Source organism: Acromyrmex echinatior, chromosome 3 (assembly GCF_024713525.1).
Source record: "Acromyrmex echinatior isolate Ae372 chromosome 3, ASM2471352v2, whole genome shotgun sequence".
NCBI classification, from domain to species: Eukaryota; Metazoa; Arthropoda; class Insecta; order Hymenoptera; family Formicidae; genus Acromyrmex; species Acromyrmex echinatior.
In genome coordinates, this window is record NC_141854.1 from 16166827 (window position 1) to 16182313 (window position 15487).

The 15487-nt window shown below is 34.5% G+C and overlaps 1 protein-coding gene across 4 annotated transcripts in view; it reads left to right on the forward strand.

Annotated features, from left to right (window-relative positions):
• Positions 1-1037: 1037 nt before the first annotated feature.
• The window catches only part of LOC105151262 (paired box protein Pax-6), a 96321-nt gene continuing 81871 nt past the window's right edge, over positions 1038-15487 (forward strand). For 2 of the 4 annotated variants that reach the window (XR_015544503.1, XM_087404385.1), the window contains exons 1-2: positions 1039-1898; positions 10454-10578. Coding sequence is in view for 3 of the 4 variants with exons in the window: in XM_087404385.1 (XP_087260511.1) it covers positions 10566-10578 (13 nt within the window). In the remaining variant the exon portion in view is untranslated. Of the gene's footprint in view, positions 1899-10453; positions 10579-15487 lie in introns of all 4 variants that reach the window. The other 2 variants (XM_087404386.1, XM_011064882.2) reach the window with 2 other exon arrangements.

The following is a 15487-nucleotide window of genomic DNA, read 5'->3' on the forward strand; positions in this document are numbered from 1 at the left end:
GTGGAATTTAATATGTACCTGAATGTGATATAAATAAAAAACAATTTAAAATGAGAATATTTTAAACATTTAATTAAAAAAAAATATATAACTTTTATTAATAAAATTCATGTTTTAAGTGCAATAAGAAATTTAGATACGTCAATATAGAATTAAGAGCAATTTATTTTAGAAAAATACTTCATGAAGATTTTGAGATTGCTGCTATTTTTGTCCAAAACTGTCAAGGTTGATTCAAGTAAGCATAAAGATAATATAGTCTTATCTGTAGAAAGAGAGTAATCATGCTACATTCATAATTAGGAACCTAGAATATACCACAGATAAAGTCATTTTATTGAACGCGACATGTATCGTGGACTTGAATTATATCATATATCTATCAATATTTCTTTAATGAATCGTGTATTGTATCAACTTATTGGCATTTCGTTGCAGCTCAGAAGAATATTATTTTATCCTACCCTAAATCTTTACTGTTAAAACATATAAATAAAAATTGTCATTTAACTTATTAATAATCCAAATTACTTATTAATAATCCGAAATCTTTTATACGTATATTTAATGATATTTTTTGATAAATTTTAAATCAGATTTAATCTTGAAATTGTGACGGCAATAACAACAGATGGGCACAATTTTTTATTCTAAATCATCGATCTCGATTAACCGAGAAATGTCGAAAGAGAAAAAAAGATAATTGTGAATGCTGGGGGACAGAGAAGACGGAGAAGACCGAGAGGCATATCGTTCTCGCGTTGCGGTTCGTCTCCATCTGACTGATCTGACGCTGCCGTATATTTCCCCCGATCGGCGTCCGTCCTTTTTCCCGACTCCCGTGCGGTGCAGTGCGCGCACGTTGCCGAGCGTGCGCACTGCGCGCGCAGCACGCGCCCTCCAATGTACCTTCCGCACGGTTGAGCATCTCCACCATTCAGAATCGATGATGTCACGAAGCGGAGCCAAGATCCCCCACTCGCGTAGCGCGGCGTGAGCGCGGAGAGGGGGACTGCGCCCACCGCCCATTGGTCCAAAACGGCAGTCGGACGTACCAACACGAGGCCGTGGCCACCACGGCGGCACGACCCAACGAGAGTCCGCGAGTCGGTGCGTGTCAGTCCGTGCGTGTGCTTTACCTAATAATATTTCCAACGCGGCTAGTCCCGCGCGCTCTCGCCTCTTTTTTCGTCTGACAGCCAACACGCATCTCGCCGCCCTCTCCTCTCTTTCTTTCTCTCTCTCTCTCTCACTCTCTCACTCTTTCTCTCTCTCTATCTTTTCTTCACATTGCTATATGTATGCGTATATCTCTCTTTCTCGCTCTTCCTTGTTAGGATTTAGACGTTTGAAGGTATACCAAAGCTCTTCGCATCGCGTCGCGCCGCGCCGCGTTGAGTCGTCGGGACTACCCTCCTCCGTCCCGGTCTTCGACGGATCTCTCACGAAAGTGAGAGAGGAGAAGAATCACGCTGCAGAGCAGCACGTGTGCTGCACTCGCGTGGATCGGTAAGCGCGGTGCGGTTAAATAGTCATCGGCTCTCACCACCGTCGAGAGCCCGTCGCGCGCGACAACCGATGCGAAAGTCGTTCTGCCACCCTCGACGGACTTACCGGTGAACGTTTATAGCGCGACAGCCGCGAGAGTGAAGGGGTGTCCTCGCGAGCAAGTATCGGCCACGATTTCGGTTGGAGCAATAGATCGGAGTAAAGAATCTCGGAGTGTCGGATCTCGCGCAAGTGACAGCGACGGACCCTGCGACTCACCTCCGGGGACTGTGATTCGTATATGCGAGGTGCAACGAAAGTAGGAATCAGCTAACGGATTCGCAGTGGTGCCTTCGTCGAACGAAGACGTCGGAGGGAGGACGGACACCGTCGGCCGTCGGCAGCTCTTGGTACGTGATCACGTGTTTGTGAGGAAATTTCATTAAGGAGTATTGAATGAAAGAATACACGTAAAGTAGAAAGGTTTACTGTGTTTCACTCATCAAATTTTCAATCTTTTACAATAAGCCATTATCTGAGCTTTAAGCTTTAAATCGTAAATAATTCAACAGTTACTGTCGAAAATGTGAAAAAAATAATTTATAGCTATGAATGGTCAACGTTTTACGATTTAAAATTAAAGTTTAGATAAATTATGGGCTTAGAGCTTATTGTCGAGAGTTCATTAATTTTTCACATCAACGATTAGATTGATTTATGTTTTTATTTATTTATTTCTACCATCATTAATTTTGGATTGATTGAAAATTAAAGAAAAAAATATTTCTTGTTTATAATATTGAATTATTAAACTTTCTTTATTTTACACTTATTATTATATAATTAAATTGTAAATTAGTCGGAAGAGATAGAAATAAAATTTCTTAATCGAGTGGTTAAGTTTAAAATAAAATTTCCAGTAAATAGATTTCGTTGTCTCTAATTCTTTTATCGGTCTAATTCTTCTGCTATCGACGGCTAAAGTTCAAAGACTCGATTAAACCTGTCGATTTGCTCAGTTTCGTTCCATAAAACCTTACACAAATCTTTCTTAGTTTATTCGTTAACGAAAAATTATTTTAATTTAGTTTTAATAAAATTTTGTTTAATTTTTTGATTAATATTTGAAAATAAAATTCGAAAATAGATATTATAATCGCAATATTCATTTTTTAATTAAACGGTTCTTCTAGCGTTTTTACAATACAAATAAATTAGATTTTGAGCATAAAACAATAAAACTAATAACGAATTATGAGTAAAATTCGTTTTAAAGTGATAAAGAATGTAATATTGATTGTATAATTTTTGTCACTTTTCACAATAAAAATTAATTTAATGCGATATACGAGCAAGAATTTTCAAGATTCAAATTGTTGAGATTTAACCCATTTTTCTTATCCGTAAAAAATTAAAAAAATATTACCCCTCTCTCTCTCTCTCTCTCTCTCTATCAGAAATCATCGATATAAATATCTAATCGCTGTGATCGCAAGTAGAACTTTTTGTCTGACATATTGACGTTGAAAATGCAAATATTCAAAGTATGTTACTTCGATAATATCTATCGTCTTCAGGTAAGAGTATACGCTCGATTAATCGAACACCGCGAACGCGCCGTTAATCGCTCGCTACGCAGCAAACGCACTCGAATCCCAACGGGGGATTCATCCTGCTGATTAACACAGCTCGTGGTATCAGCCATGGCAGGCGAATGCGCGTCGCGCGCGGGAATGCAGATTGCATGCACGTAGCGTATAATACGGCTTAAAGCGTTAGGCGCTCACTCTCCCCCGCGAACTCATCGTATAGTACCGGAGACGAATGCGATTGAATAGCGCGTCGAATTTCCGTGACGAATATATGTATATGTAGGCATACGAATCCTATCTCCCTCATTTCTCGTCTTTCTCGTATATCCTACCTTTCATATATCTCGTCTCGTAGTATCTTCTCGGTTTGTTCTCTTCTCTCTTTCCCCTGCGTGTCTCCCGCACACAGTCACGGTATTATGGCGTAATTAGGCGATAGACTTTATACGATTTGCCATGTTAAATGCACGAATGAAAGAGCCCCCCCAAAGTCTGAATGTCGAGAGCCGTAAGTGTGGGACGTCCCATGGTGACATTCGACGCGATTATTGTGGAACGCTCCTTTCCAGCGACGTGACGGCGTATTGTGCGTCGACTACTACAGCAGCTTCTTTGCGGTAAACCCGGTTCTCTAATCGGGGTAAATATACGATGGCAACGGCGTCGGTTGCTCGTAAACAACGTTGGTCCGTAGAATGTCTAAAGGTGACTCTGCACGGTCAATAATATTGTATTAACAAATATATATATATATATATATATATATATATGTATATATATGTATATATATATATATATATATACTGACAATATTACTAATCGTGTGTGATTAATATTAATGGATTGACGTAAAATACTGACGGTGATCTGAATTTTGATTCTCAAATATCAGTATCGCTTTATTAGAATCCATGTCACAGTCATGTCACAGTGTAATAGATAATGTACGTAAAACTGAAATGAAATATATTGTTAATAATACTGATCGTATAAGGTTGTGAAAATATTGATACATACTGTCAGTATTACTGATTCAATATTATTAATCAGTATTATTGATCGTGTAGAATCACCTTAAGCCGTTTCTAGGCCAATATTTTCAAGCAAGAATCCTTTAGTAGAATATTTCTAAAAGTTTCTTTAAATCTTTTTGAAAAAAAAATTAAGATAAAAATAGCCATTGTTTTGATGGCTATTTAACTTATTTATTTAAAAAATTTAAGTTTGAAGATTAAATTTTATAAATACTGTAAAAGTATTGTCTTCTGAAGTTACAGTTTATTATTTACTTTTAGCTTCAATGCACAAGGAGATTAATTTTCTAATATATTTGCTTAGAAAATAGAAACAAGCAGAGTTAGAGAAATATATTACAAGAACGAATATTCAATGATAAGAGGCCTGATATACAAAAAAAGTTAAGTAGAGTTTCGCAGAAAAAAAAAAGCATAACGTAATGAAAACGATTCGAAAATCTGAAGCAGAAAACTCATAAATAACAGCAAATTGTTGCAAAAGAGCAGAAAATTGGCCGCGAACCTCCTTATAGTACAGAACGCAATTGCATTAGATTGAATTGTATTATGTTTCGAAGGAAGCCTTCCGTAAGATCTATAACCGTTTAACGCCTCGTTAACTGTTCATTATTAACGTGCCGTTAAACAGGAATAGATCCTATAAACGACGCGCGCGAATTAACGTTGATCAATGAAACGTCTTTCGACAGTCTACATCTGGAACGGATTGGTGCATTATCGGATTGATCGATATCAGAGTAAAATAAAAACGAAAAATATCATTAAATACGTTGATTCGATCATTGTCATACAATAATTAAGAAAATTTCTGTGAAGCTGTGTGCAAAGCAAATTTTTCCGAATATATGCACACTGCTACAGATTACGGGAATTAAAGATAAAGAAAATAATGATTATAAAAATTATGTTGCTGAATGCTTTGAGAGATGTAAATGCTCCAATTCAAGAATAATTTGGCAATTAAGAAAAATTAAGATTGCTTTGATTAGTAGTTGTTTTGTGTAAGTCCAATAGTGAAGTTCTTATTATTGTCTTCTTTTGTTAGTTAGGGAGAGAGACGTAGATTTCTCAAAGTAATAATGACGTAAGTTTCATTACATAATGATTATGTAACGATGTGTGTCAAATTTTTTTCCTAAGAGATAACAAATACAACATTTACATAAGCTTTTTGATAAGGAAAAGTTAAATATACTTTGCGTCTACGTGTGTGTAAACATAATGACAGTAAAAAAAAAGGAATACAAAGGCACAGGTTCTTCGAATCGAACTAATTAATCCCGCGCAAGCTGTGTACGTTATGCTAAAGCGATTTATCTCTCAATCGTCCTCGATTACGCGAAACAGTTTACCGCCGATAATACGCGGCCTCATTCTTCTTCGGTATTAATTAATAATTAATGTACAAACGCACAAACGTGTACGTGCTCACGACGAACATAATCGCAGGCGGAAGTCACTTTATACGGTAGCGCGAGCGGTTAATGCCTGCGGGGGTTGTTGGGCGTATATTACGGGGGTGAATTTCGACGGTAGTCGCGGTAGCGACGGTTGTGGGTGCCATTAACAGTGTTTCGCCGGAAATGTAAAGCATAATGCGCCGGCAGCTCGTGGATATGGAACCTATTACCATCCGCGTGTATAATGCTACCTTCCCGCCATCGCCCCATTACACCTCGCGTCTCGCCGCGTTGCGTTGCGTTGCGTTGCGTTGCGTTGCGTTGCGTTGCGTTGAGTCGGTTCTACATTAATTGCAAGCTGATCGCAAGTTTGTTGCGACAGCCAATATGAAGCGTTGATTTCAAAATGCAAATTTCAGATTGGCTGTCGCAACGAACTTGCAATCAGCTTGCAACTAATGTAGAACCGGCGTTACGTTGCGTTGCGTTGCATTGCGTTGCGTTGCGTTGCGTTTGCGGAGCGTTCAAGAGAGTTCAAATTTGCCCCGCGATAACTACGCGTTAAATGCAAAAGTACAGATCCTTGCATAACGCATAATGCATAGGTCAGAAAAAATCAACCAAGGTCTTTTATTTCATAGAAAGGAAAGAAATGAAGAACTTTGATTGGTTCATTTTTTTATGCACTATGCGTTATACATGACTCTGTGCTCCCTAACTTTGTTCTCCACATCTCCACATCATTTGTTAGATCAGCAGCGAACGATCTTCGACAGTTTGGAAAATTTTAATTTCAGTTCAAGAAGTTTAAGAATCCTTTATTTGTCCAACGATAATACGCTTTTAATAATTTGATTCTTTAAACAATTAATCGAGTTCATGGATTTTCTGCAAATTGTCCAAAGTTTAGAAGAATCTCGTTTCAAGGTTATCATCAAAAAACATTTAACATTTAACTGGCGTGTATTTTTAATTTAATAAAAGATTAATTTACCGAATAATCATAAAACATTTAATGTTAAATAAGTTATTTGAAAAATCGCATCTCATTGATTTGAAAGAGAAATATTTGAACGAAAGGAAAAATATGTAAGCAATATTAGCGATATTTCTCTATAATTACAGAGTTATATTTCTAAGATTATAACTCTTATCAAGAAACACAGTATTATCTTGCATTAAGTACATTATTTTATAATTGAAAGAGAAATTTAAAAAGTTGATCGCGCATGTAGTAAGTCCTCTTTATGCGAGATATTTAATCTTGTCGAATTTAAATCGCATACGATTAAGAAAAAGTCTCTCGGAAAATCGCTGTTCCGTTGGCGATTCCGCGCGAGATAGAATCGAGTTTGAATTCACTAAATCGACAGCTTGGCGTCTTGCAAACAGAAGTGACGTGATCCTGTTTGCGCTCAGTCGGGCATAATCCGAGGTAATCCTCTTGCACAATATGCGAATGCAATGCGCTCTGACCTCCTTCCTTCCACCCCCGCTCGTTTCTCTTGCTTTTTCTCTCGTATATACATAAACGTATGCCTTTCGCGCCTCTCGCGCTGCTCTTTCCTCTTTTCTGTATCTCATCTCCCGTGCCGCCTTCTTAGTACATACAAGAAAGTGCTCCTCTTGTATTGTAGCGCAAAGAGCATCGTGGATAATGAAAGGGAAAAAGGGGGAAGTGTCCTGAGCAGACACTTGTGCTACCTCGCGTTGAATTCTATCTGCGGAAGTGAATCGTCTTATAAATTATAACGTGAATTTGATTCGATTCAATGAACCTTGCATAAATATCCTTGTGAGAGAGATGTCTTTGTCAGCTTTGACATCTTTCTTCAATCTTCTGCTAACTCGTAAAAAAAACATATATCTCAATTCATATTGTTGAAGTAACACCATTTTGTGTGAGTAGAATATCTCTCTAATAAAATACCATTTAAACTAAATGCAATACTTGTTTTATTTTATTTAGAGTTAGCATTAAATAGATATCTTTGGGCAGTATTTATAGTCCGTTCTTATTTTAGATTGTCAGTAATGTCTTAAAATGCTAATACACGTTTCTCTGATTAATTCATGACATTTTAAAATTGTATTTAAGACGATCCTAAATATAAGATTATGAATACCGCCCTTTGTCACAACTTCAAATTTGAGAATTATTTCTCATTTTATGCCTAAATATTGTTACCCTTCTCGAATTGCTTATAACGTATGTTCTATATTTAAGACATTCAAAATTGATCTCAATTTAATCGAACGAAACGGAAGCATTTGTAAGTGAAGCTTCTAGAGATTATTTTTAATTTTCGTAATATATTTTGCAATGCCGTTAACAATTCGATACGACTTTTACCCTCTGCATTTAAACTTCTTTCACAAACTGTTTTTCTTCCTGCAGTTTCTCATGCTTTCTCTATACGTTTTATATATGGAGCGATACAACTCGTACGCTTTCAGCCGACTAACCCTTTCCGACGCTAATTATCACGCTTAGCTCCATTTTCATTCCCTCTAGTACCACCAACTCTCACTTCATCCTCTTTTTTCTGTCTGTAGTAGTGAAAAATATACTGAGGGTATTACGTTCGCAAGTAATTCACATCTTCAACGAGCGTGATTCTCGGTAATTAAAACACTTCATGTCATCAATGTAACGACGTTCGAGATTCCATTTGTTTCAGGGATGATTTACGTTCTTTGTATTTGAGAATATGAAGATCGACTGGTATTGTATAATGATACATGCAATTATTAATAAATAGCTCTGTTAATAAATAACATAAATTTGAAAAATGTTAATAGAAATTAATATAAATATTAATTAAGAAATCATTTATTTTGATAATCTGTTATAATTTTTACCAATACCTTATATATAAAAATTTATCAACAATTTATCTTGTAACTCTAAATTAAATTTTTTATTAAATTTTATTTAAGATAAAAGAGTTTTCAATATGTGAAAATAAGGGCATGTAAGAGTCAACGTGAAAGTCGTATGTGTCAGTGCGTAAAATTACTAAGAATTATGTACAACACACTCATAATAAAAAGAGTAATGATAATTCATCTGATTCTGTATGGCTTATCGTTCCATATATGCAATAAATATATCTGAGAAATTTAATCAATTTATTAATAAAGATATTAGAGTGTTCTTTTTCGTCAATAAACATCAATAAACTGTCTAAATTTATTAAAGTTCACAAAGATTCTCGTCCACATTTGTCTAAAGGCAACGTTGTATATATAGGATTGACTATAAAGATTGTAATACTTCTTATGTCGGCTAGACGAGTAGACAGTTGAAAACATGAATTAGCGAACATCGTAATCATATCTGCTGGAATTCGTCTACCTGTTCGGTAATTTTCGATTATAGACCGCGTAATTCGACTATCATTTCGACTGGAATAATATAAGAACCTTGGATTAAGAACCTTGTTATAGTAAATGACTAATATCAGAGATATTATTATACATTAAGAAACGAAATAAGCCTCAATCTCCAAACAGACAGAGAGTCTTTACTCTGCATATCTTTCTATTATAAACAAAACAAAACTTATGTTATTATAACTGTTTTCTTAATCAATATCTGTATATGGTCGACTGACATTCATCTTAATAATTTGACTCTCATTTAAGAAATTTTTTGTCAAATTTTCTATTCAAAATATTTCTGTGTGTTACTTGCAGTTCTAATGGTGAGTTTACTACTTAAAAAAGTTTACTACTAAAAAATTTAAACAAAAATTGCTCGATTTTATAGAACATTCCAGGTTTTTGTTTTTACCCTTTGATGTATTAAGTTCACAATCTCCAGAATTTTTCTTCTACGGTCTTTCAATCGTTTTGTGAATTTCTGGAGTTTCTGGAGTTACTTAACATGAGAAATCGAAAAGATATTGTTGCATTTTCCTTCTTGATTTATTTATTTTGGACATCTGAAGAGGGACATCAAAAAGGCAGTCGAAACATGTAATAACGTAAACTTTATATATATTGTCATCTCGATTTTCTTAATGTAAACTTAATATTATATAATTAAAATTTTGTAATTTTACACACCGACATTCGCATTGACTTTTACTTGCCTTTATTTTTATATACAGAATTTTGTTATTGTATAATATGAGTTAATCTATATTTTTAAAAGATTTTTGTTATTTATCTCTTCGAATTTGAATTTCTCTGAAATTTTTTAAATCTTATTGCTTTATATTTCCATGATTTATTATATTTGTATATTTATATTTCGTACAGTATAAGATACAATTGCCAGTATAATTTTTCCTCAAGTTAGTTCTTCGATATCTATTGGCAAAAGAATCTATGATGGTTTATATATATATATATATATGTATATATATAATCATCATAGATTCTTTTATATATATATATATATATATATATATATATATATATACATACGTATATGTATCTTCTTTTTCCTATGCGCTTTGTAGAACGCAAGGTTAAAGTAGATTGTGTGGAGACGTTGCGGTAGGATAGGAACCGTGCGGTTTAGAGGTAACAGCGCGGGAAGAGATCGGTTTATTTGTCTGCTCAAGGCGACGCATATGCGACCACGATATGCAAATGACAGATTTACACAGGTGTTATAGATACATATAGTTTTCGAGCATACGGCGCGGGCGTCAAATTAACTACGACGTTTAATACGGACAGTTTGGATGGGTCATCGAAACCGTCAAGTATCTTCGATACAAGCACTATATTCTTTTGCGTTATTAATTGCCTAAAATCATTTTACAGTCATGTTTACCAACTATTACGAAACTAGGTACTATCGTTCTTGCTTTCTCAATCACACGATTAATTGGTCTGATAATCTAATTTTTGGACGAAAAGACGTTATTATTATTGCTATGAGATTGAGATTTTTTTCTAACGATATTAATTATGGTTTCAGTGAACGAGAAGTGTTTAAAGGCCCGAAGATTCTGCCTTCGCAGCAATTGGGCGCTGCGGTCGCTCCATGGCCGGGCGCAACCGGCCTCATAGCTTCGGTCACTGCTGACGACATGGCACACAAAGGTAAGTTGTATTTTCTAATTATAAAATTGTAAAATGTCAACGTTTATCGATATCCACAACTGGAGAGCATTTTTAAAAACAAAAGTAACAATGTGATAGTTATTAACAGTTCATAGCTATAGTAAGAGTAATATCGAAAATATTGAACCGAATATTGACGCTTGTAATTCTTAAATTCGTAATGTTAAAATACGTAAATCAATGTAGGAATCATTATTCATAATCTAATAATGAGATTTATAGTTATGATATAGGACAAGATAAAAAAATGTCATTGTCTCCAAAGTTGCATGTCTCCAAAGTTGCGATCAGAAGATTAAGACGTGTGAAACCCCATCGTGATCTTCGAAAGTATATCAAAAGATCCCTTCGTGTCGATCTTTGATCATATGTCATTTTCTAATCCGGCATTCCATTACGACGGGCCATCACGAGAACGATTATGATAAAACCTTTACGGAGGCGGAACTTTCTTTTTCTCTCTCTCTCTCTTGTCCTCTCCTTCCAAGAAGCATAAAACTCAACGACTTCTGGACGATGACTACGAAATGCCGATGGCATATAACCACCATACGTGCAACGAATTCTGTTTCTGCGATTGGTGTTTTGCATTAACGACGCCAACATTTATATGCCTCTAAAATAGCATTGGACATGAGAAAAATAATCAACTGTGATTGGTCAATTTTTTACGGCTTTATAGCTTATGGCCTCTTAAAGCAGGATTGTGGACCTAGACTAATGAGATTTCAAGATTTAAGTTTTAAGATTTAAATAAGGAATTTTCAAATCAGCACTTAAAGGGACAGCATCGTGATGGCTAAGAACGTTTCTGAGGTAATTGCCGCGTGCGACGTTTTTTTTTCTATTCGCGCGCACACACTTCTCCTATTAATTCGCGAGACGAAGTCTCGGCGAACGTAAACTATGTTCGGAGATATTACGGATAATTCGAATTCTAGCCCCGGACGAATCGAAACGTCCGAGAATCAAGAGGGAGGCGTTCGGTTGATGGCTAAGGCGTTTAACCCCATTAGTCCTGAATGGAACCTCTCGTCTCTCCCTCTCTCTTTCTTATTCTCTCGTATACCCACCCCCGTTCCTTCTCGCTTCCTCTAACTTTCTGTCACTGGCGCTTCCTTCGCTCTCGCCCATCCCTGCTCGAGCTCTCTTAACACAAGGGTCCGAAGAGGATGGGCAGACGACGTCTCAAGGCTTTCTAAAGCCGGCAACTTCTGCCTGAAACTGGCTGCTCACTTCACGTATTGATTTCCATTCTCTTACGCCTTCCAGTCCTCACGTTCCTCGTCCGCCTCGTTGTGTCCTTCGAGCCCACCGATTCGTTCCGCGGGATCCTTCGCTGTTCCGTCGCGAGATCATAATTTCTATCCCTTGACATCTTGGTAGTCGTCGTACATAAGTTAAAACTTAGTAAGTTATAACTTAGTTAAAACGCCAAGCTAAAAGGAGCATCTAAATACGACGTCTTTATTCAATAACTTCCTCCTCTTAATCTTTGATAATTTTGTTACATTTATCTTTTAATATATCATACTGATTTTTGACAGACTATGCTAGAAAATATTATAAATATTATTAATGATTTTAACATGGATATATATTGTACATGTGTGATATAAATTTAATGTATGTTGTTATAAATTTAGAAAACTCGAGAACACATTGAAAAAAATTATGATAATATGATAAATAATATAATAAATATTATTTATTATATTAAGAATTTTATTATATTAAGAATTTTAAGCACGACCGTATATGTGAATACATCAAATAAAGATCGGTCAAATTTTTTTTATTATTTATATAATATAATAAACATGGAGTATTTATCATAAATATGAATTATTCGAAATTTAATTTTTAACATAATAGACTTAATATGATAAATAAAATATATTTTATTTTAGTTAAAAATTAAAATTCGAATAATTCAGAATAGCAAAAAATGTGTACACAATTTTTAGGAAAATAACAATAGTGTGTTTATTCTTCTTTTTTGTGTAATTATTTATAATCACAATAATTGAATCTTTTGTGATCATTGTATCCGTAACGCATCTATTTGTTTTTTTTTTTTAATGGAACGAACATCAAGCTCGTAATCGATTATATCAATTTCAATCAAATTTTTTCCCGTATATTCCAAAACAATTTTGTTATTTCATAGAAACGGTTTATTTATTAACGGTTCACTATATCGCAAAGGATTTCAATCCTGCCAAGTTTAGACGTATGCAGTGCATAAGAATTAGTACTATCACAGGATACTTTTTTTACTTTTACTTTAGCAATTTATTGAAAATAATTGTTCACTGATCTTTCTCTTTTCCCCCCAAATTCTCTCAATTATATATAATACAACTTGTGTACATTAATAGCATGAAAGTCTGTATGAGCCAACACAGTTAACAGTGCTTGAATTATTGTGTATTTTCGATAATAATTAATACATACATAAAATTTCAAATAGCATACGTTTCGATTCCAGATTTAAGTCCTTTTCAGTACGTATTAACAATATGAAATGGTCGTAAATTTCTAATAATTGAATCTTCCATTTATTGTTAATTGTAGTTCAATTAAAAGTCGAATAATTAAAATAACTACAGGCGTCATGTTAAATTAATTGAAATTGTCATCAAATCCATAAAATTCTTTAAAGTTAAATAAATAAGTAGAAAAGCTTAGAGAAGATAATGGCAAGCCCTATATTAACAAAATGTGATCGAGAAAAGAGCTGATTATAAATTCTTATTAAATTTGTCTCATTTCTATCAGAGATTTGTCATAAAAATTAAAACAGTGATATAAATGATACTTAGAGAGAATTCATAATTAAAAATTAGTAATTAAATCATAAGAAACTGAATCAAAAAGATCTGTATTATTTTACAGCCCGTGAGATTAATTTTTAATATACAAGATTGCTATATCTAGTCATTCGTTGAAATTGACTTCATCACTGAGATTGAATTCTCTATATATAATAATAAAGAGTGTTTTATTTCCAGCAATAAAACAGCTACAACAAATCTTTAACAGTGGAATTATATAATTATTATTTTATTATATATAAAAGTATATAATCAATAACCTGTTAAAAAGCCTGCTAAGAGCCGACGCTAGTTGCAGTTGCGAATTACAATTTTATTACTATCTAATGCACAAATATAATAAACGTTTCGACCCGAGTTTTGGGCCTTCCTCAGTATTAATACTTTAAATAACAAATAAATTACTGCATCACCTATAAAGACGTTGTTCTGTCCAATCGCTTGAAACAAAACGCATTTCAAGAGATTGGACAGAACAACGGTTATTGATTATTATTGTTAAAAAGCCTATACTTCTTTGATTGTTTAAAAGTAAAGATATATTACTTATTACATGTGTGACTATGAAAGTCTAAAAATTGGTTCCCCTTATCCAGTTCGTGTAATGATCCGGCGATTCGGATTCCCTTTGCATGAAAAATTCCGCGAAGGTTCTCGGTGCGAATTAAACACCGCGGTGGCGGAATCCACAAGTGAGGAAGCGATTGGAGAGACTGCAGAGTGCTCGAAAATCCACGAGTTATCTGACCGAGTGCGGCTCAGTGGGGTGTGTAGCGTTAAGTTGGCGTTAGCTCATCGAATCGCCTCGGATAGAGCGACCGCTGCCGCCGCTACGGTGCCAAGAGACGAAGGTTTGTTTTGATCGATCGCACGTACAAATCGTATTTCCGGTGTCGCCTCGCAGGCGATGACAAATCCTCCTCTCCTCATTTTCCCGATGGAGCCGCGCAAGACAGACCACGCACCACAGAAACAGCCTGTCTATCCTTTATACTTACTTTACGCTTACTTACCAAATCAAGGTACTCAAGTAGCAAATTAGGTGCTTACCTTTTTCATTATTTTTCGTCGAGAAAAGTGAGCGACTTGTAACTTGTCTTACCTCTTTACGGACTTGTGTGATCTAACCATTCATTGCAATGATTTGATGCATAATACTTTATAATTTGGCGAATGTTTTATATTTCTAATCATAAAACATTTGACAATGGGATTATATATATATATATAATTATTATTTTGTATCATAATAAAAGTATATATAAAAAATATTGATTATTAATAAAACTCATTCATCTCTCAGAATCATCAAAGCAAAACATTAAAGCTACAAGATGTAGTAATTAGAATGACGTGGGAAGAAGACATTTTTATCACGTTAATTTGATTTTTTGTAGTATAGTATAATATTGAGCGGAAAAATTATTTTTAGTTTGAAAATTAATACACAAGAGAAAAAATTTAATTGAAATATTTAATTCCTGGGAATTAAATTGTTAATTAAAGTAAATCCGCGTAAATAGTTTTAAAAAATAATTGTTTCTATTATGTACGTGCATGTGTATTTTTACCATTTATAAACAGCAGTATTATTTGATTTGTAAAAATAGAATAGCTCTTTATCACATAATTGGTATGTAAAGGCGTTTCATTAGCATGCACTACGTAAATTCAAGTTTAGCCACCACGATTCACAATATTTTTGCGAAGTATAGAAAGACTGGACTTTCCGACTGATTACCTTCGAAGTGATAATGTTAAACAATACTTTACGTTGTTTGTCTCGTGTGTAATTTTATCAGATTAACTACACGTTAATATAAATCATAATTCGCAAATGAAATAAACTTTCTATACTTTGCAAAAATATTGTGAATCGTGGTGGTTAACTTGAATTTACGTAGTGCATGCTAATTAAATACCTTTACCAATTGTGTGATAAAGAACTATTCTATTTTTACAAATCAATAACTCGGTAAATATTCATATGACATTTTGCTACAAGTTTGTTAGCAAACTACGTAGCTATAGAGCGTTAGGAAATATGTTCT